The following is a 22,438-nucleotide window of genomic DNA, read 5'->3' as shown; positions in this document are numbered from 1 at the left end:
CGGTCAAGGACGCGCTGATCGACGACAAGGTCATGGCGTACTTTAGACCCCACCGGCGGACAGAGGTGGTGGTGGACGCGAGCCCCGTTGGGCTGGGCGCGGTCCTGATGCAGGAAACGGAGGCAAAGGAATGGGTCCCGACCGCATACGCCAGCCGGGCCTTGACGGCCACGGAGATGCGGTATGCGCAGATTGAGCGGGAGGCGCTGGCCATCAAGTGGGCCTGTCAGCACTTTCATCTCTACCTGTATGGTCACGACTTCCGGGTGGTCACCGACCACAAGCCCCTTGTCCCGCTTTTCGCCGGCACAGCGCGGCTAGGGCCCCCGAGGATCGAGAGATGGGCAGTCCAATTGCAAGCATACAGGTTTGAGGTCGTATTCCGACCCGGTGCCAACAACCCGGCGGACTTCCTGTCCCGGCACCCGGGGCAGGCGCACCCTGATCAGTCGGATGAGCGAGGCACGGAAGAGTTCGTCCGGTTGGTATCGCAAGCGGCATGCCCGGTGGCACTCACGCTGGAAGACATCGGAAAGGCCACGGAGCTGGACGACTGCCTCGTAAAGGTGAAGCGCACGCTGGCAAACCGCCACTGGCGGAACTTCCTGGACGGGGTGCAAGCCCTCACTGAAGAGGAGAGAGTCTTTCGGCAGCAAATGTGGAATGCGCAGAGTGAACTCAGCGAGGGGCCGCATGGCGTGGTCTTGAGAGGAGCAACACTCGTCATTCCGAAGAGTCTCCAAGGAGAGGTGGTTAGGTTGGCACATCAAGGGCATCAAGGCGTCTCCAAGACCAAGGCCAGGCTGCGGAGCAAGGTGTGGTTCCCTCGGATGGATGCACTGGTTGAGGAAGTCATCCGCAACTGTCACTCGTGTAACATCACCGGGGGCGAGCCGGCACCTCATCCGGTGATTACGGAGGACCCATGTCTGGAACCCTGGTCCAAGTTGTGTGTGGACTTTGGATCTTTCCCGGATAGGCGACACACCTTAGTGGTGGTGGATTCGCACTCCAAGTTCCCGGTGGTGGAAGTGGTCTCCTCCACAGCATTCAGCCAGGTGCGAGCGGCGCTGGACCGCGTATTTGCCATGATGGGCCTACCTGAGGAAGTCCGGTCGGACAATGGGCCACCGTTCCAAGGACGAGAGTTCCAGGACTACTTAGCAGCCCGAGGGGTCAGGCACAGGAAGATCACCCCACAGTGGCCCCAGGCGAATGGAGAGGTAGAACGGTTTATGCGCACGATGAACCGGGCTCTGAGGATCGGAGTCGAGCAAGGGGAAGACGCGGATCAATGCCTCTCACAGTTCCTAAGTGCGTACCACCAGACACCTCACTGTACTACTCGGTGCGCGCCAGCGCACCTTCTGTTCAAGAAGGCCCCCAGAGACAATATCCCGGCGAGTCACGTGTGGCAGCCTCGGCCGCTGGACCAAGAGGCGGCTCAAGGGAGAAGGCGGACCTCCAACGAGAAGGCCAGTATAACGAGGAGAGCCCAGGCGAGGAGTCTCCAGGTGGGAGACGGGGTCATCCTGAAAGACCGTTACCCGAATTGGAAGTATCGCACCCCGTTTGAACCGGAAGTGTGGGAGGTGATCAGGGTGCAGGGCACCATGGTGTCAGCCCGGAGAGGAACACGGACAGTGACTCGAAATGCGTCCTGGTTCAAACGAATCACCTCAGTTTCCCCCGAGACTGACCCGCAGGAGGAGGAGCTCGAGGCCAGAGAAGGGTGCAGCTCACCAGGAGGGCAGGCGAGCACATCGCAGAGCGCACCCTCACCGTCCGGCGCGGGAGATCGAGAGGACGGGCCCTCTGAAGAGGCGGGGGCACCCAGTGACAGAGGAGCTTGCGGAACCGGACGAGGAGACGTCCCCCGGAGCCAGCCGTATGGCCTTCGGCCAAACCCAGCCCCAAGTAAGAGACTCAGAGACTTTGCGTGGTGTGCGCAAGAGCAGAACTGTTCCGTGATAAATGATCTCTGTATCTGAAAGATTGGAGGGATGTGGTAACGGAGCCACCCGGCCCGTTCCATCACGCTGAGCACGCACCCACGCACCCGGAGGGCGGGCACGCCCGAAGGCATAAATAAACGGGCGCGAGACCGCTCGAGGTCTTCGGCCCACTACAGTGACCCTGGCTGTTTGTGTCCCTTTATTTGGCTGCTTAGTCCCCCATGCCCTTAGACCTGCCCTGTCCCTCCAAACACTACAATTGGCATCTGTGGCATACGTATTTGACATCTCTATTGTGAGGCCCTGTTACCTTGGAAATGAAATGATCACCTGCCTTCTGTGACGTCTGGACAGTCTGCTCTTCACTGTGAGGCCTTGTTACTTTGGAAATGAAATGCTTACCTACTTTCTGTGATGCCTGTGCTGTCTGCTCTTCGCCGTTAACCTCAGCCGTGGGAGATCGCTACGGCCATCCTGCTTAGTAACGTTTCTGCTTTATCACGCTGTACAGGCACGCCTGTTGGATCATTTGTACTTTGGCCGTGGGAGATCCCTCCGGTTGCTCTTCTCCAGAGACTCAGGTGTTCCTTGTTTTTCCGCACAAACTGTTCCTCTCTTCAATGCTGCGCTTATATGTCATTTACGACGCAGCGCATGCGCATCAAATACATCCAACAGCTAGCACGATAATCTTGCATTGTGCTTGTTCCCTTTTTCTCTGCAACCTATATGGATTCGGTGATCCAAACACCTGTACAAACGCCGCACATACGCATCAAGTATAACCTACAATTAGCACGTTAAGCTTGTACTCTGCCTACTTCTACGTGGATTCGGTAATCCACACACCAACATAGTAACATTTTGAATTATATTGTTTCATTTTCTTTTTTCCCTCATTTCTTGTACCAACACACTGATTGGCACACATCACAACTTTACAGGATAAATCTATATTATTTGTCTTAATTGTTACTTTACAGTGTTTTGACAATTTTACAATTTTGCTTTACTAGTTGTTCCGCCATGCAAACTGTAACACCTCACAGTTCGATTTTTACAAGAACCTGGTGAACCACCCTTAAAGTGGGGCTGTGGTTTGGGTCTTTTAATGCATATCTGGGAGCAATTGATGGTCTGAAATTTAAACTAGACAGGAAACGCAGTCTTCTTTACTACTATTTAGGTATAGAAGGTCAGAATGTATTTGACCATTTACCTGCTTGTACTGGTCTTGATAGTGGTGATATGGATGAATACCAATTGGCAGTTAAACAAATGTACACATATTTTGAAGGTAAAGTCAATTTTACTCGTGTTCAGGGTTCCAACGAATCCATTGATACTTATTTTACTGCTTTCAAAGTACTAGCTAGTTACTGTGAGTTTGAGGACTTTACGTCTCAATTAATCAGAGATTAACTAGTTCGTAGATGTTATTCCATGAAAATTCAGCAAAAGCTATTATCATGCAAGAATCCATCCTTGGAGGGAAGAGCCTAGCGCCCAACCATGATGGACGCATAGGCACAGGGCTCCCGGGGTCCACGCAGCCTCCCACGATTATCCTGGATTTCATCCTGATATTTTGAAGGAATACTACGGGCGAACCTACGCTGAGGATACTCCTGTTCTCAGAACTCAAATCGGACTTTGGGAACTTTATTTCTTCGGTCTTTGGGAAAGAGGCCTGCTCCGCGGCGCTGCCCCGGACTCGGGTTGGCATCTTCCCCGTGTCTCAATTGAACAACAACGGATCCGGGGCTTCGGGCTGACCCGTGCCCCCCGGGTTTCACTTTCGCTTTCGACTCTCCTCAGTGACGTGGAGGGCGGGCGCCTGCGGAGGTTCCGCATCTGAGCAGCTCGGAGACCGGTGGGTAATATCGGTAGCGGGAGCTGTCTACCACTGATTGCGGTGTGCCCCCCCCAGGGAACCACTACAACACACGGGCGTCCAAGAGTTGGTTTCCCCGGCCGTGTAATGGCGGCCCGACTAGACGGGGACAAGCTAAGGCCCAAGGTTACCCGGAGAGGTGGCTATGTGCAGACGAATAATATGGATCGGTATGCCCATCAGAAGGGGTCTCCTGGTCCGAGTGGGCTCGCGGAGGTGGCTCGGGAGGGGCCGTCACCCTCGGCGGAACTGACACTCAGCGATGTCATGGGTGCCATCGACGCCATGAAGGAGTCGGTTGGCCAGCGGTTTGACTCTCTGGCCCACAAGCTGGACACTGTGTCAATTGATGTTAACCTACTCAGAGCGGACCTTTCGAAAACCAGCGACAGGGTCAATTCACTTGCTCTCACGACTTCGGGCCTTACGAAGGATGTTACTGGCCTGCAGACGGAGCTTCACAGTCTGAGGGCCCTCACCGATCTTTCGGTCAAGCGGATGGAGGATTTTGAAGGCCGGGCATGGCGCAATAACGTACGCATTGTAGGTGTGCCGGAGAGGTCGGAGGATGGGTCAGTGGATCTTTTTGTGGAGGAACTGATCCTGAACCACCTCGTGCCAAAGGGCCTCAGTAAATACTTCATGGTGGAGCGGGCCCACAGAGTTCCGGGGGGTCGGCCGAAGCCGGGGGCCCCGCCGCGACCCATCATCGCCAGGATCTTTAACTTTAGGGACCGCGACGCCATCCTACAGACCTCCCGTGTAAATGGCCCGCTGAAGTATGAGAACGTGGACGTCAGCTTTTATCCTGACTTTACTCTGGCGGTCCAAAAACAGCGCATGGGGTTTCTGACTGTGAAACGGCGATTAAGAGACATGGGACTGAAGTACGCCATGCTTTTCCCGGCTAAGCTTCGTGTTGAACTGGAGGACCGGACCCACTTTTTCGACCGGCCTGATGCGGTGGAGGAATGGCTTGATACATTGCATCGTCGACGCGGGGGAGAGGAGCGGGCCGAGGACGACGGAGGTGGCTCGGCGGAGCACCCGTGAACTACTGAACTATGGTCCCTGGCTCATCGTGTGTTGAACTCAGACTTTGGTCAGGGGTGACCTAGTACATGGGACTGCATTGCCCTTCCTTTTGTGTCGGGGGGCTGCGGGGTATCTGGTGAGACTCTTCCTCCTCTAGGGGGGTTTTCTTTCTTTTCGTAGACTAGGTTTATGTCGGGGCGACAGGCACACTGCGAGTTGGGGTGGCTAGATGTTCTAGTGCAGGGGTGCAGGGTGGGGGGGTGTGTTACGGGAGTTGGGGGGGTGGTGGTGGGGGAGTTGTTGTTGTTTCAGGTTTGTTTTATACCAGGTGATCGATGTTCTGTTTTTTGCTCTCGTAGTGGGTGGGATGATCATTGTGGTTGGGATGGGGGGTAGGGGGTTGCATATTTTAACATGGAATGTCAATGGTTTGGGGGACCGTGTGAAGCGAGGGGTGGTACTACAATATCTGAAGCGTCTCTCTCCAGATGTCGTCTTCCTACAAGAGACGCATTTGGTGGGCAACTCCTGTCAGGCATTGAATAGACGGGGCTACCGTTTGGTGGCCCATTCCGGCTTTACCACTGGATCCAGAGGGGTAGGCATTCTGGTCCGAGCCTCTCTCCCGCTGGAAATTGACGAGGTGAAGCACGATGATCGGGGGCGTTACGTAGTGCTGGTTGGCCGGTGGGAGGGTAAGACTTTGTGTTTGGTTTCAGTTTACGTCCCCCCTGGGTTGCAGACTACCACCTTCGCGGAGCTGGGAGGTCTATTGCTCGGGCTCCCTGAGGGCCTGTTGCTGGTTGGTGGGGATTTCAACTCTGTCGTGTCTGGTAGAGAGGATCGACACCCGCCCAGAGACCTCCCTGGGGCACATTCTTGGTTAGGTGGTTTTATTGACACTATGGGACTGGTTGACTGTTGGAGAGCGATGCACCCGGGGCTGGCTCAGTTTACGTTTCACTCTGGGGCCCACGGCTCCCTGTCTAGATTGGACTATGTGCTGATGCCGGCTGCCCAAGCCCCAATGATTGGGGAAGTTAAACATCTTGCTCGTGGAATCTCGGATCATTCCCCGGTGCTGCTCCACTTGGATATTGCCTTGGGGGCTGGGGGGAGGGTGGCACCGATTAACCCCTGGTATCTCCGTGACCCCACAGTTCGTGCCCAATTGGTGAAGTCTCTGGACCGGTTTTTCGCGGAAAACCAGGGTTCCGTCTCGTCAGCCGTGACATTGTGGGAGGCCTTTAAGGTGGTGATCCGTGGGCAGGCCTTATCCCTGATCTCCCTTGCTAAAAAGCGTAAAAACGAAGAGGTGGTGCACTTGGAGTCTGACATAACTAGTATGGAAGGGGATCCTGGGCGGGGAGTCACGAGGGAGAAACTTCACGCCCTTAGCCTTAAGCAGTCGGACTATAGGGCGCTGGTTACGAATGCTGCCAAGCTCACTAGCCGGGAACAGCAGGGGCGCTTGTATGATGTGGGTGACAAGGCTGTAAAATTGATTGCGTGGCTGGAAAAGAGCGAAAGAGTGAATCGTGTGGTTCCGGTGATTGTGCGCGCTGACGGTGTGAGTGTCACAGATCCCGGAGAGATAGTGACTTGTTTTGCAGATCATCTGCGTGACGTCTATACGTCGGTCTCGGATAGGCCGGAGGATGACTCTCGCCAATTGTTACGAGATATTACATTGCCATGCCTCTCTGTCTCCGACAGAGATTTTATGGATGCGGCATTGACGAATGATGAGTTAGCACTGGCAATTCGCGCGGTCCGCTCCGGAAAGGCCTTGGGCCCGAATGGTCTGCCGATCGAGCTGTACAAGCTTCGTCCAGAGAAGCTGGCGCCTCATCTCCGTGAGATGTTTAATGCGTCGCTTGAGGTAGGCTCCCTTTCGCTGGACCAACGGCTTGCAACTATTGTGGTTCTCCATAAAGAGGGTAAGCCGCGAGACTGTTGTGCATCGTATAGGCCTATCTCGCTCTTAAATGCCGAACCAAAGATTCTTGCGAAGGTCCTGGCAAATCGACTGATTACTGTAATTGGTGACCTGGTTCATCCGGATCAATCTGGTTTTATTCCGCATCGCAACACCGCGTTGAGCCTGCGGCGCCTACATGGAGTTCTCACAAGAGTCGATTGTCTCCAGGAGCCCACCATTTTGGCGTCCTTGGACGCCACGATGGCGTTCGATACGCTGGAATGGTCGTATCTTTGGGCGGCACTGGCCAAGTTTGGTTTTGGACCCGGATTCATTAAATGGGTGAAACTGTTGTATGTGGAGCCGCTGGCGCAGGTGGTGGTGAACGGTAGGGTGTCTGCCCCCTTTGTGCTCGGGAGGGGTACCCGCCAGGGTTGCCCCCTGTCCCCGCTTCTTTTTGCTCTTGCGTTGGAACCCCTGGCGGCGTGGCTGAGGTGGGAGCCCTCTATGGCGGGTATCCGGTGGTCTCCGACGTTTGAGGACCGTGTGTCACTATACGCTGATGACATTTTGCTCTACCTCACCTCGCCGCGGAAATCATTGATAGTGTTGTTCGATGTTTTGACCTCCTTCGGCCGCAATTCTGGGCTTGTTATTAATTGGGCCAAGTCCTGTGTATATGCGTTGGTTGGCGACCCCCCTCCTCTCCCTCGCGGTTGTCCGATTCAAATCTCTCAGTCTGGATTTAAATACTTAGGCATTCACGTCTCCTTGAGTTCAGCGGTTCGTTACTCTCTGAACCTGCTGCCACCGCTTCAGCGGCTTCGGGCTGACGTAGTTCGTTGGCGGAGGCTTCCGTTATCGCCGCTGGGCAGGGCGGCCTTATTTAAAATGATGTCTCTGCCACGTTTTTTGTACGCCCTACAGAATACGCTGGACGTGGTGCCTACACGGTATTTTCGGGAGGTGGAAAGCCTGCAGCGACAGCTGGTGTGGGATGGGAGACCACGTATCGCTCTTGCTAAGCTGACTCTTCCATGGTACGATGGTGGCATAGCTCTTCCTGATATCAGAAGGTATTATTGGGCGTCCCAGCTGGTGGCAGTGAACCATGGGACGTATGGCCCAGCTTTGAACCCCGCGTATGAGATGGATAAGTTGCTGTTGCCGGGTGGGGATTTCAATCGAATGCTTTACTCCAAGAAGGGGCGCACTAAACTTACGGGCCCACCGAACAATGCTGTACACGCATGGCACGGCGCCACTGCTGCTACGGGCTGGAAGGGCCGCCTGACTCGTGCGACTCCGCTGTATGCCTCTGAAGAGTTGGGCGGGCTGTGGCGCACTAAGGGATTTGAGAAGTGGGACACGATCGGTATTAGCCGAGTGGGGGATCTGTGGGCGAAGGGCGCTTTTAAAACGTTCGATGTCCTTCGGACCGAATATAGCCTGAGCGATAGGGAATTCTTTCGTTACGCGCAGGTCCGCCACGCCCTGCTTTCTGCCTTTCCGACCCCAGCGGATATTCCTGAGGCCTCCCCCTTGGAAGATCGTATACTTGACGGTTACTTGCCAGACAGCACCATTTCCCTGATCTATAAAAAATTGATTAATACCCGCGCGGACCTCCTCACCCGCCTGCGAGAGGTATGGGTCGCGGATGGCCTAGAATTGGACGACGAGGACTGGGTTGCGGCTATAGCCTCGCCGAGAGAAGTGGCCATACCCGCTCGCCTTAGATTTGTGCAGTTAAAGATACTACACAGGGTCTATGTTACCGGTCCCCGTTTGCTTCGCTTGGGCTACTCGAGTGATGGTTTATGTAGGCGTGGCTGTGGCCTGCTTGGTACCTTTCTCCATATTTTGTGGGAGTGTCCAGTGGTTGTCCGGTTCTGGACTAGGGTGCATGCAGTGATGGAGGAGGTCACTGGTGTGGCTTTACTCCCGGAGGCGCGGCGCTGTGTGTTGAATGTGTGGGAACCGACTGATTGTAACGCGGCCCAGGAGCGCTGGGTGACTCTGGGCAATATGATAGCCAAAAGGGACATCGCGCAGCTATGGGGCTCGGGTAGGTCTCCTACGGTGTCAAAATGGAAAGAAAACATGGATTGGTGCATGTTCCGGGAGAAAACCGTGTATGTTGCTAGAGGCAAACCCAAAAAATGGAACAAGATGTGGGGTCCGTGGAATTCTTACCGCGGAGATATATGCACGCCCCCCCTGGTGATCGCTTCCGATGTAGTTCTGTCCCCTTAGCTCGGCTATTCCTGTTCCTTCCTGGAATTGGTACTTGGGTTTTTCCCGGCCCCCCCTCCTGCCTCGCCTAATACTAACTTTTGCCTATAGCGCCGCTGAGTGGCGGCTGCCCCCCCCCATGTGAGAGCAAGTTCCTGCTTATGTAGTTTTCATGCCTGGTTTTAGTTTTGTTTTGTTGTTTCTTTTTCATAAAATGTTAATTCAAAACCTTCTTGTTGGATGGAGTCTAGTTGTGGGCCTGTTGGCCACCCTCCCGTGTAGGTTGCTCATTTGTTGGCTGTACTGTGTTTCCCTTTTGCACACTAGCGGCCGGCCTCGGAGGTTGTAGGCCCGTGACTGTACATAACTGCTGTGTCAATAAAGGTTTTCAAAAAAAAAAAAAGAATCCATCCTTGGATGAATCCATCGATATTGCCAAAAGTATTGAACGCTCAGAATTAGATTCCAAACAATTGGAAACAAACACTACTACCACCGTAGCTAGTGTTAATTTTTCTGGTAATAGTTCACAGGCTCTCAATATCAACGTTTCTAAGTTTAAGAAATGCAAAAATCTTCTTGTTAGTAACAACAGAGGTGGAAAAGCATAGCCCCTGGACATAATTTCTCTGATTTACAGTGTTTCAGATGTGGTTCCTCATCTCACTTATCTAATTGCAAAAATTATCAAGCTGTTGCTTAAGAGTGTTGGAGGTGTAGGAAAATAGACCATTTTGGAAAGGTGTGCAGGGGTGGCAAACGGTTCCCGATTAGAAGAGTCCAAGAGCATGTACTTTCGTAGTCTCAAGAGAATGTTGAAAAAAAAAGTCAAAGAAATACCGCTATCTGTGGTTTCTGTAGAGTATTTAGAAATAAACAATGTACGCATGGAAAAGAAATATGGGTATCCCTTAGTTCATATAAAAATTTGAAGGCCTGATATTTTCTTACTCATTGATTCTGGAGCCAGAATCACTGTTATCTCAATTGACAGATACAAGCAATACTGGTCACATATGGTTTTGCTACCTCCTGATGTTATTACGGCTGCATTTGAAGGCAGCAGAATTGATCTGGCTGGGTATTTTTGGACTGACATCACTTTTTAAAACAAAACCATTCATAGCAAAGTGTTTGTGGCAAAGGGATTAATGTATTAGGATGGTGGCACCAAGCGGAGTTTGGTATGAATATTAAACCAGGTCAGAAGAATCCAGTTTCTCTGGTGAACTCTGTTTCTGACTGTAGTCAATGGAAACAAATATTTGAGATTTTTCAAGATAAAATTGGCAAAATCAAAGATTTTGTTCATACCATTAAGGTTAAAGAGGGTGTATCTCCTGTGAAACACAAACTTAGAAATGTTCCACACAGTATAAGGAATGAACTCACCACAATGTTAAAGAAATTCAAAGTGATGGTGTCATTGAAAAAGTTGATGCCACTCTGGTTGTCTTCCATCGTTTTAGCCAAAAAGAGGTCTGGGGAACTTCGTTTATGTGTTGATTTAAGATCTCTCAACAAGGCTATTTGGGTGGAGAACTTTCCATTACCACGTATTGATGCTTTGATTAAAGCTGTAGGTCAGTCCAAATGGTTTTCAAAGTTGGATTTGGACAAGCAATATCGTAATTTAATGGCTTTTGTAACACCTGATGGTACGTTTCAATTTTGTCACCTGCCATTTGGACTGGCCTCAGCAGCTTCTGTGTTTCAGAAAATTATGACCAGGATGTTTCAAAATGTACCAAATATGCTGGTCCACACCGAGACAGAAGATGAACACAATCAAGTAGTGGAACTAGTCTTGCAAATTATTCAAAATAATGGTGTAACGTTAAGGGAAGACAAATGTATTTTCGCAGTAAATGAAATTAACTATTTAGGCCATATCCTTACCATAGAGGGTGTCAAACCTAAACCCAGTATTGTTGAAGGTATAGTAAATGCACCACATCCTGTGGACAAAGATTAGTTACGATCTTTTCTTGGGTTGTGTGAATTTTATGCAAAACTCATAAAGACCTTTTCTAGCCTTACTGAATGTTTCAGGAATTTACTGATTTTATTTGAACGGCCACTTGTCAAGAACATTTTGTTCTCATCACAGAGTGCATTTTATCTGCCCCAGCACTTCAAGCGTACGTTGAAGGCCAGGACACTTATATTACAGTAGATTACAGCTCTTATGGTATGGGTGCTGTGTTATCTCAAAGGATTGGGAACAAAGAAGTAAATGTGGGTTTGGCTTCAAGGAGAATGAAAGACGTGGAATTGAGATATACTGTAATTTAAAAGGAAATGCTGGCTTGTGTGTGGGTTGTTAAAAAATGTAAATCTTATATGTGGGGAAGGAAATTTTGGTTGAGAACCGACCACAAGCCTTTGGTTGACATTCTTTCTGGTCTCAAAATTAAAAAGTCTACAGCTGGACTTGCTAGGTTGTCTACTAAATTGTTAGAATTTTATTTCTCAGTGCATCATATCTCAGGTGGCAAAAACGTTAATGCTGATTCTTTATCCAGTCTTCCAGTTGAAAATGTTAATTTGAATCCAGAAGGGCAAGAGGACATTGAAGAATGCATCATTGCAAAACGTGGATGATACCGTGATATGTTCTAACATGGAGGTCTGGCAAGATGTTTTAACTAACAATGCCATCTTGAAACAAGTCATAGAATTTGTAGTTTTAGGTTGGCCCAAAGAAAAATCTTTTCCGGCTGAGCTACAACCCTATTGCAAGGTCGCTGATGAACTTTTTATTGAAAATAGCTTACTAGTGAGGGGAGGCAAACTTATTCCCCCCCAATAATTTCAAACTTAGAATAATGGAAATGGCTCATTCTGCTCATTTAGAGGTATGACTGCCACCAAAAGTAGAATCAGGAATGATTTTTGGTGGCCTAGCATGAATCGCGATATTCAATCTATGGTTAGAGATTGTGTACAATGTTCTAACAGTGATAAGCATTTGACCACATCCACTCCTGTACCTAAACCAGTTCTTTGTACGGACAGAGTTTGGCAAAGAGTTGCTGTGGATTTTCTCGGTCCTTTTCATGTTCTACCCAACTGTATGAGATATTTTATTGTTTTAATTGACCATTTGTCTAGGTGGGTGGAAGTGAGAGGTATCTCTGAACCTAACACCAAATCTATGATTCGTTTCTTACAAGACGTTTTTAGTAGAGAAGGGGTGCCTGAGGAACTGCTGACAGATAACGGGGTGCAATTTACCTCGTCCTGTATGCAAGAGTTTCTAACAAAATTAGGGGTGAAACATCCACGCACTCCCCTTTATCATCCTCAATCCAATGAAAAAGTTGAGAGGTTCAACAGGGTGTTAGTTGAGTGTATACAAGGTACGCTGAAAGGAAGAGGAGATTGTGAGACAGCTGTGAGAGATGTGGTTTCGGCATATAGAACCACTCCTCATTCGGTTTCTGGGATGGTCGCATTTGAGTTCATGAGAAGAGAAGAGCTATTTCTTCTCTTAATCCACTTAGGAAGATAAAAGCTCTTGGGGGTGATTGTCATGTACCACTTGAATCTACAAAGGCTAAATGTACCAGTGACCATGTTAATCGTGGGAAATATGAAAAGAATAGGATTTTAAAGGAAAGAAAAAAAAACAAGTTTGCAGCGTATGAGTATGTTCGGGCCAAAGATCCGTTGTTATTACAAAAAGGAAAGTCTAAATTCAGGGAACCTAGCTGCATTGTTGACATTAAAGGTCATGCTGTTAAACTTGACAATGGACAATGGTGGAATGTACCTCGCTTGGCCAAAGTTAACAGTGCAATGGTTCAAGGTTTCAGATTACAAATTCTCATGCTGAAAATGTACGGAGGAGTTGCAGATTAAGAAGAGTTCCTAAGAGATTTTATGACTAGTTTCAGGGTTTTTTCTTACTCTCTCGTTTCTTATATATTTGTGTTCTTTATTCGAAAAAAAGGAGGAGATATGTGGTGTTCTATATTTTGTATTTCTGTGGGTTCTTCTATTGCTTATTTTATGGTATAGAATGTAAGCATTCTGTTGGTGCTTCTACAAAGTGTTATGCTGTAATAAGAATGTTAGGGACAGTGGATTGGAACACCTGTGTCAGTTGGTGCTGATCCTCTGGGCCTGTTGGACATATGCTCTTGACTCCAATAAACTTCAAGGAAAAGCTACTCTGGCTTTGAATCTCATCTTTACATGTGGGCATACTAAGAACATACGGGGCTTGCAGCTCAGCCATTGCTTACCATGAATTGGCTTTAGTATTACTATTATTGGCTTGCTTTCTATTAGATGGCTTTCCTTGTTTCAGCCTGTCCATCTTATATTTGTCTCTCCCCTGGATCATAGCCTCTTTACTATCTTTGATTAGCTGGCCACTAGGCTTCCTCTGCTCGTTTTTTCTTTTTGTTTAAGCACTCCAGGGAGTGCATATGCTTTCCAGATGTCTTCCCCGTGTGCTTTTCTCCCCGTTCATTGTGCTCTCTCTTGCCCATGAGCTTCTCTACCCACCCCATCTGCACTGGTGATGCTCTTTCTCGTCCGTATGCTTTTCCCCCTGCACCCACGCGGCTCTTTCACCCGTGTTCTCTCCCTTGTGTTGCTTCTCCCTGCCCGCTTTGTTGCTTTACCCCCATGCCCCCCACGTTGCTTCACTCCTCACCACCTCCTGAACCTGCTTCCACAACCCGCACATCCATTTCATTTTGTTTTTTGTTTAAAAAAAAGAAATGCTTTTGTGTTATATTTTAAAAGAGCCCTTCTCTGATACTTTTTAATTTATTGACCCAACTCAGATTTGTTATTTTTTTTCAAAGTCTGTGTTCTTCTCTAGGTGTGGTTATATGTGTGCCTGCAAAGTAATGCAGCGGCTGTGTCATCGTGTCTTTTTTTTTATCTATTTGGCTTTGCCAATGTTTATTTTGAATCAGTATATTATTTTTTATTTAGGCAACATGGTCGAATTTCTTTGCAGATTTCAAAAACTCGGAAGTACCCTACAGAGAAATATAAAAATTTAATAATACAGTTCCCTGACCCCTGTATGGCACATTTCCATATACCGTCTCATATTATAACAAACCAAGAGAGGAGAAAATGAGCACCAATTCCAATAGTAGCTGCGACAGAGATAGAAACAGTAACTCATTTAACTAATGCTTTTTGGTATTTTCTTACCTAAAATTGCATCAAAACTAACACAGGACTGAAAAACAAAGCGAGGAAGAGCTTCTCACCTATGACTGAGACGCATCCCAAGGGGGCAATCAGAGTAACAGGCGCGAATCCGTAGGCCATGAAGACCCCCAGCTCCCCGACAGCCATCAGGACGACTCCAGACCACCATACCTTGCTCTTGTGATACGCCTTGGGGTCAGGTAGCTTCGCCAGGCGAAGATGAGATGATTTCTGAAATACAATGATGAGGACCGTGAATGATGAAGCACGCGCATGGCTCTCACATGTCGAGTGTGCCTGTAATTGGGCTCCATGTCAGCTGAGCCTCCAACCTATGTCAAGATGTTTTATTAATTAGCACTTGATTGATTTCCTATAGCCGTCAAGAGTGTTAACAGTGCTTAGCGTTGACCTCTGATACTTGAAAAGTGACTGAAGAAGCTTGCATACATTCATAATGTGGATGCGCAGTGCGTTATGTGGTGTGTAGTGTTGATATACCAGTCTTCAGTGCACAGTTTATAACTTACATTACATTTCAGACCAGGCTCTACCTAACACTATTCAACAGGGAAATTCCAACTTAAAATGACCTTCATAAACGTGCTGGTAGCCTGTTAGTGCAATGCAGGTCTCTACAAGAGGTGCATTTAGAAGAACCAGTCTATGTGGGGGCCTGCCTAGGGACCAGGTAGGGCACACAGTTGTCTTAAAATTAAAGGCTTGAACACACAATTACGGAGCTGACAGGGCAAGAGGAATGCTGAGCCTTAACATTGCTAGAGTTGTCTACATGAGGCTTAGAGAGGCATTTTTTGGCCGTGGCCCCCTTTTCACCGCCTAATATTGATAGCGCTTAAATTACTTATCTGTAATCCACATTTTTCTCATCACAGTCTTTACTAATGAGGCAGGGTACCTACCAGGAAAGGAACATTGTGCTGTAGTGAGATGTGGGTCCCGTGCTCACTACGCCACTGGAGTCAAGCTTTCCTGGCTGAAGAGGGGTGAAACCCCGAAACTGGTCCTAGGATGCTTGATTCCGGTCCAGGGAAGACATGGCTTGGCAGTTCGGGCTGGACTGTTCCCATGAGGCACAGGGTCAAGACTGATTTGCATATGGCCATGTCTGAACCGGGGTGGTGTGGTGAGCAAAATAATGATGGATTAAACCTAGATCTGTGACTGGGGGTGAATATTTTGCCAATGTGCAACATTCCGTCCATCATCTTGTGTTTTTTGCATTGTAAATGCGGCACATCTGTGGTGGCGCAAGGGTAAACTTGTGTGACGCATCTTACCTGGTGCATCCCTGCTGATTTGCAGGGATGCGCCAGTCGTCATTAATCTGCCCCAAGGTACATAACTCCTGGATTTCTCCTCTCTTGAATGGAAAGGGCAGTATTGCGGTGATCTCCCAGTCTACTGACTTTGGATTTGTGTTCCAAGTCTGGATTGAATCTAGTCAGTGCAATGTATGACAGTGCTCAGCGGCGCAACCAGAACCGAACTTTGGGGGGGGGGGGGCTAAGGCTCCCAGCCAGGGCTGGCCCCAGCACTGGTTGCACGCGGTGCAACAGTATTTTTTAGGCACCCTGTCCCCATTTCCGCCTTCTCCATGTATTCCCTCACTACCACTGCACCAACATTGTTCTCATCTCTCTATAGCCCCTTTCTGACAAAACATTTTATTTTTTATAGGGCTACTCGTAGTTTACTCACACGCAGTTCTGTGATCTGCATGGTACACGTTCTTTGTAGCAGGCACATTAGCCCTCACCACTGTGTGGGTGACAGGAGTGCCCATGTGAGTGTGCGGTGAGCGATGCAACAGTGTGAGAGTAGGGTGAGAGGAGTGACTAAAGGTTGAGTGAGGTGACCATATGAATTTGGGTGCGGTTGTAAGTGCAAAGTGGGACAAATGAATGTATAGTTAGTGATGGGCTTATTTGAGTGAGATTGCAGAGTGAGCAGTGAGGGGGACAGGTGAGTGAAGTGTCACATGAGTGCAGGGTGAGTAGTGTGCTTGTGTGACTGCAAGGTGAGGTACAGGGTAACAGAGCAAGTGCATTGTGAGTGCAGAGTGATCATTGTAAGTGCAGAGTGAGCGGTGTGCTCATGTGACCGCAGGGTAAGTGGAGGGAGAACGGTGTGAGTTCATGTCGAGTGGCGTAAGTGCAGTGTGGTCACTGTGAGAGCAGGGTAAATGGTTTGAGTGCATGGTGATCAGTGTGATCGCTGTGGGTGCAGGGACAGGGGAGTGTGAAAGTGAAGGGCGAGAATGAGGAGTGAGTTGTCTGAATGCATGGTGCATTCCCAGACACTTGAAGTAACTCAGCTTGTCATTGAGGCCTAATAATTATGGCATTATTCAGGGACAGGGTTGGACTTGCTGTAGCAGGCACCAGGCATTTTCTTGGTGGACCGGAGGAGTGGGGGCCGGTTTTGGACCGGTGAGGGGTGTTTTTGGTACAGGGGGCCGGTTTTGCAGCAGTGCTGCAATATCGGCCCCCTGTACCAAAAGCTGCTGCAGTGTTTTCCACCCGCACCCAACCCCCCACCGCCGTGGCCGGTCCTACTCAATTGCCAGGGCCAATTTCTGGTCCCGGTCCTGCCCTGTTCAGGGATCGAGGGTGGAGGAAATAAATATTGTGCTCATCCTGCAGCAAACTCCCAGTCTTGTGATTAGAGTTGCCAGCTCATTATATTGATCTCCCAGACTGTACACAAATAAGCAGTCACCTAAAGCCTATTTTATTTTCAGCACTTATTGCAGTCACCTAAAGCCTATTTTATGTTCAGCACTTATCTGTGCATACTTGAAGCAGCAAATATAAATTGGAAGCATTTTTAATTGTATTCTAAGGCTGCCTGAATGATCCATGACTGATAATTAAAGAGTACAAAGACAGAAAAGTCACATTACAAATGAATACATACTATTTTGTTTATAACCCTATCATTGCCAAGACGAGACCTTTGCATGCTCTTTAAACAACAAATGGCTATTATTTTTCTTTTGGAAACCCTACTTTATATTCCTTTTCATGAAATGCATTCTCACACTACAGCAGTAAATGTAAAATATAAATGTAAGGAATAGGCAGAGTGGGGGCCCAGGGGGTCCTGGAAACAGAAAAAAAACTAAGCCTCAGTAACCTGTTTACAAAGGTATGTAAATATGCAAATGGTCTTTAAAGACCTGTGAAAAACTGGGGCTTGCCGGAGATATGACTCCAGACACTGCCCAGCCGAGCCCACAGCAGCTCGAACTGCAGCAGCTCGAGCTGCAGCAGCCCAAGCTGAGACACACGACGGGAGGGCTGAAGCCCTTTCAGCCCTATGGGCATTGCGTGCCTGACCGCACTGCTCTCTGGGGTCAATGACTGAGGAGCAACGAAAGTTCCCAGGGCAGGGTTTGGCCAGCGATGGCAAGAGCATGGAATGGCAGTAGGTAGGAAGGGTGGGATAGCTCTGTTCCTCTTGCTCTTGTATATTTCAGGCCATTCTCTTCCTCCATTTGTTAAAACAGTCTGCCAAGTGGGAGGTTATCTGGTTGTCCCAGTGAAAAGCATTGTGTATTCCCAGGTACGTGCACACTCCCACTGAGCACTCTGAAAAGCACAGCACCTCCGCAGATGGAACAGAGGATGCTGCAGCATTAAACTGTACAGCCTCCAGGTATGGGGTGCTCCTCTTACTACAAAGTTACTGGTTCACAGTCAGGCAAGCACATATGTCATGGACATGGTTTCCACATCAGTGGGGTGGGGAGGGTGAGGGGAGTCACTCATCCTCCCCACTGCCTCCCGGTAGGGGACTCTCCTAAGGAGTCTCCAGAGTTGTCTGAATGCAACATGTAGGTCATATGTAACTCAGAAATGATTGAATAACTAAGCTTTCCTGGCTCAGAGTCATGAGTAAAGCACTGATCCGGCAAATATGGAAACACAGCAAATGTCCTAGGGAAACTCTGTGCAAATAAGCAGTCTGTCTTTTTTCATAGAAAGAGAAAAGATCATGAAATACTGGAAAATCCATAAGTGAATAACACAGCCTAGAATACAAGCAAGCATACTGTAGTAGTAGTAATTAAGTCCAAGGCTGAGGTGTAGTTTCAAGTATATTTATGAAATTGTCGTTACAAGTTCAGAATATCTGCGAGATAATCTCTAAATTGAAGCTCTTCACATCCAAAACTCTGCGAGGATTGTAGCACTGCCTGGATCATTTATTCCCGGCTACCATTAGTGAGTCCTCTTTCATATTCAGGAGCCTAGACACACGATCTTTCCAGCAGCGGTCTTTTTAACTTTTGAATCTATCCTGGCTCCACCTCAACCCCTCCTTCCTTCTCCTCGTAATTACCTATTCCTTCTGGTCCAGTGAATATACGGAACCCACCCCAAATATGTTTCCCCCTTCCTTTCTCCCTAGCACTGCAATTGAATTAATGTAACCTGGTCCTGAAGATGGCCTAAGACTTTTTGCAGGCCGAAACGCCGTTGACTCCCACAGTGGAACTCTTGGCGTCCCTACCCATGGATACCCTATATATCTAATTTGATTATACTTGTCATTTGTTGTTACGGTATCCTGAACATGTAAATCGTGGTCCTATCTCACTAGCTGTTGTGCCCATCACACTCACTGTATATACCACGTCATGGGTCACTTGCGCCACCACTACACTTCACGGGCACTTGTGCACAGTATTTTGTTGGTTACATGCCATTGAATGTAACACAGTGCTACTGACCCATGTGCTTGAACATATGAAGTTAATATGTCCAACATGTCTACCATATGAAATACAGTCTGCATTTACATGATTTGTTTCCCCTGGTTTCTTTTCCGTACTGCTATTTAATTGTGTTTAAGTAAGTGTGTCATTACACTTCTATGTGTAATTGCCCCTTGAAACGATACCCTCGAGACATTGTTGTTTGATACAGATTACTGCCCTGGTCTCTTTAGGGTTTATGGGCTACCTCCTGTAGTCTGTTATTGCTTATTAAAAAAATTAACTGAGTCCATTTATGCGCGTGAATATTTCCCATTGCCAGGGTTTAATTTTTGAATGAAGTTGGGATCATGGGGTCTCCGCCTTTTATCAAAACTTTGTTATATTGGATTTTAAAAATACTAAAGTGCAGAAAAGTAAACTTTATATTCGTATGATGGAAAATTAAGTGTATTTGCTTATTTTAAACGGAACATACCATGAAGTTGCCACCAATCTTATTATCTGTACCACTGTCCCAACATTCTGCTACATTGAGCAATGAATCACTTTTATCCCCAGTTCAGTATCTAAACATTGCCATTGTGTGTTTGTTTATCCGTGTGTGTGTGTGTGTCATGTTTTGTTGTCTCTCTTGAAGGATAAACCCAACAAGCACACCAGATCTTGTATTTACTGGGGCATCCTCTGGCTTCATACACCTCTTAAATAGTTAGAGTTACTCATCCTGTATCTCCCATTCTTGCAGGAAGGGTGTGCCCGAGTGTACATCTTAGGGCATTAACACTTTTTTGCGATCACACAAACATACCTATGAAATTGTGGGCACTTCTTGTGTCCCCTAATTCCTCCATTATGCTAGCTGGAGGCCCCAACTTTTAAGTAAGCAACCGAGGACAGTGGTGGAGGTAAAATGATTACATCCTATAGATCACGCTGAAAGGAGCATCTGAATATGAAAGGGCAATGTTTGAATATAGTTACACCCCCCCCCCCATTCATTTTAGGTTATACCATTTCTTTAATTATACCTTATTTTTGCAGTGCAAAAAAGTCCACATTTAACCCCTAGACTCAAATATAACCGACAATCAATTCTTTCCACATACTCTGAGGATCCCAGCTAAGCTGTAAATTCACTGGACCTCCCAAATGTCCCGCCACAATATATAATCTTCTTCACAATCTAGGACAGTTAAACTGGAGTCTGATTGACCAGGCCATTATAGGTGAGGCATGAGACCTTTAAAAGCACTGTAGCCTGAGCAGGAGTCATCGAACAGCTTTAAGAGAGTGTTGATACTTGATAGAGGATGTGATAGCAACTGTGGTTTATTCAGTAATTTATTGGAGATAAAGCAAAGGTACTGAATTCTAATCCAAACTTTTCCTCAGTGTTCACCAAAACATCATATGGTTCTGGGTACTGGAGAGCTTTCGACATATGGAAATTGAACAATGCGTTTAAAAGTGTGCTCTATATTTTATGAACTCCCAAACAAACTTCACAAATTTTCACCGCTCCTTTAGCCATCCAAACCAACTAACAAGCACACACGGCCGCTTCTTACAAAAAATGTACTTTACTCCCTCCCCTTTAAATATCCCTTCCTATAATTCTATCCCTACTCCTAACGCCCCCTTTTTACCCCCATTCCTATCATACTATCGCTACACCAAACTATACTAAACAAGCATTAAATCAAATCAGCACTGTTACATACATTCAACAGTCACATTTCAGACCAATGCCAAGGTGCCTTAATGGTAAAACAGGTAATTTGTTTCAACTAGCTTTGGCTTTTCCCGAGTAGGAAACATATTGGTGTAATGATTTCTCTTTTACCAGCTCTGGTACAGTGAGCAGGGAAACATGGCCAGAGATTTTAGGCTACTCTCAACATATATCAGGTGTAAGACTCAAGGCAGCTTTAGAGCAGTGCGACCAGTGTAGCCGCACTTGGTACTGAGCTCAGTGCGCTTGAGGGCATCGCTGTGTTAAGAAATATCTTATGGCACAGAGTTACTTGTGTGTTCAGCAGTTTTAGGCAACAATAAAAATATCAAGTTAGCTCTGGTGATTAATTTTTATGCTGGAGAGTAATTGGAATTTTGTCTACTGGCATTTTTGACCCATCATAAAGTAGCAAAGAAGGTAAATGTGTCTGTACCATGCAGATTACAGAACTGCATTTTATGTGGATAGCTCAGTGGGTTACTGTTTTTATCACAGAGATCCTTTTGATACTTGCAGTTCATAAGTTACAATCCTTATATATCACAGCAACATATGCACTATCATCATAAAGCTGCATGCAAACTGCATGGTATAGGTAAGAACGTTATGATTTTCCCCAGTCTTTCATTCTCCTAATGTTGCTAAAAAGGATTTGTTTGGGCAGGAATACATTCCAATTTGTAAAGTCAACCCCAACCACTGTGGTACTTTTTAAATCCTTAGGCTATGCTGTTCTAGTCCAAGCAATGTTAAAAAGTACTGCCTACTAACATGCGATTCCCACACCTTATAAAACTCATTTTCTCATGTAATATTTTCTATAGACTGATTTACACATGTATGATTCATTGTCTCTGTATAATGTGTGTGTGATGTAAAGTGCTCTGATACACCATACTAGTATAAGTAGCACTATAAAACAAATGAAATGCCTGCGAGAGAGGGGATATAGAGAGACATGGGGCACTGTTAGAGGGTGGTAGTGAGGGAATCTGTGGAAGTCATTGAAAGACTGTTGCGCAGGGTGCCAACACTGGTAGGACTAAGCGTCTGATTTAGCATTTGGTGGATGGAGTAGTCCCCAAAAGGATATTATAGGACATGACTCAGGATATTATAGGACATAACCTCCAGCACCTCTACAGTACTCTGTCCACCAAATTTAGAGATGACGGCTGGCCCAGCTGTTATCTCTGATGGTAGTTCCTTTCAACGTACTAAATGTTTGGTCGACAGCTGCTGTCATTTTTGACAACTGTCCACCAAACTTCTGACATTTGTTTGCTTTTCAGAAACAAACTCCTAAAGTGGGAGTTTGTGCCTGAAAAAACAAAAAATAATGACCCCAGCATCCTGGTCCTTTTCTCCTAGAGTGTGGAGGTCCTTATTGTATTATTCCTGTCCCTCACCTCCAAGTTTTTCCTGGTGGTGACAAACAGAAAAAAAGGCGTTACATCATCTACCCCAAATAGTGCAGATGGTGTAATGCCCTTTCTCTGATGGCTCCGGTAAACAACTACCACCCCACATCCGTAACCGTAAATGTTGTCATAACGCAGTCGTAACAACGACCGCGTTGTGACAACGCATACCATTACAGAGGAGCTTGGGGCTAAGGTGATGGCCTATGCGGATGATACCCAGTTGTTGTTTACCTGGGATAAAACATCTGATTCTGTCTCAGCGGTGCAACAATGCCTAGTTTCCATTTTTAAATGGTTGGCGGATGCACAGC

General features: G+C 47.4%; 1 protein-coding gene across 1 annotated transcript in view; it reads right to left on the bottom strand.

Moving 5' to 3' along the window:
- The window catches only part of NIPAL2 (NIPA like domain containing 2), a 535,646-nt gene that overhangs the window by 295,006 nt on the left and 218,202 nt on the right, over positions 1-22,438 (bottom strand). Inside the window, exon 3 of the mRNA XM_085605195.1 lies at positions 14,281-14,452. Within this exon, the coding sequence (XP_085461321.1) occupies positions 14,281-14,452 (172 nt within the window). The remainder of the gene's footprint in view (positions 1-14,280; positions 14,453-22,438) is intronic.

The sequence above is a fragment of the Triturus cristatus genome, chromosome 5_1, assembly GCF_964204655.1.
Source record: "Triturus cristatus chromosome 5_1, aTriCri1.1, whole genome shotgun sequence".
Taxonomy (NCBI): Eukaryota; Metazoa; Chordata; class Amphibia; order Caudata; family Salamandridae; genus Triturus; species Triturus cristatus.
The sequence above is the reverse complement of the archived record's forward strand: the minus strand, read 5'-3'. Positions and strand labels throughout refer to the sequence as shown.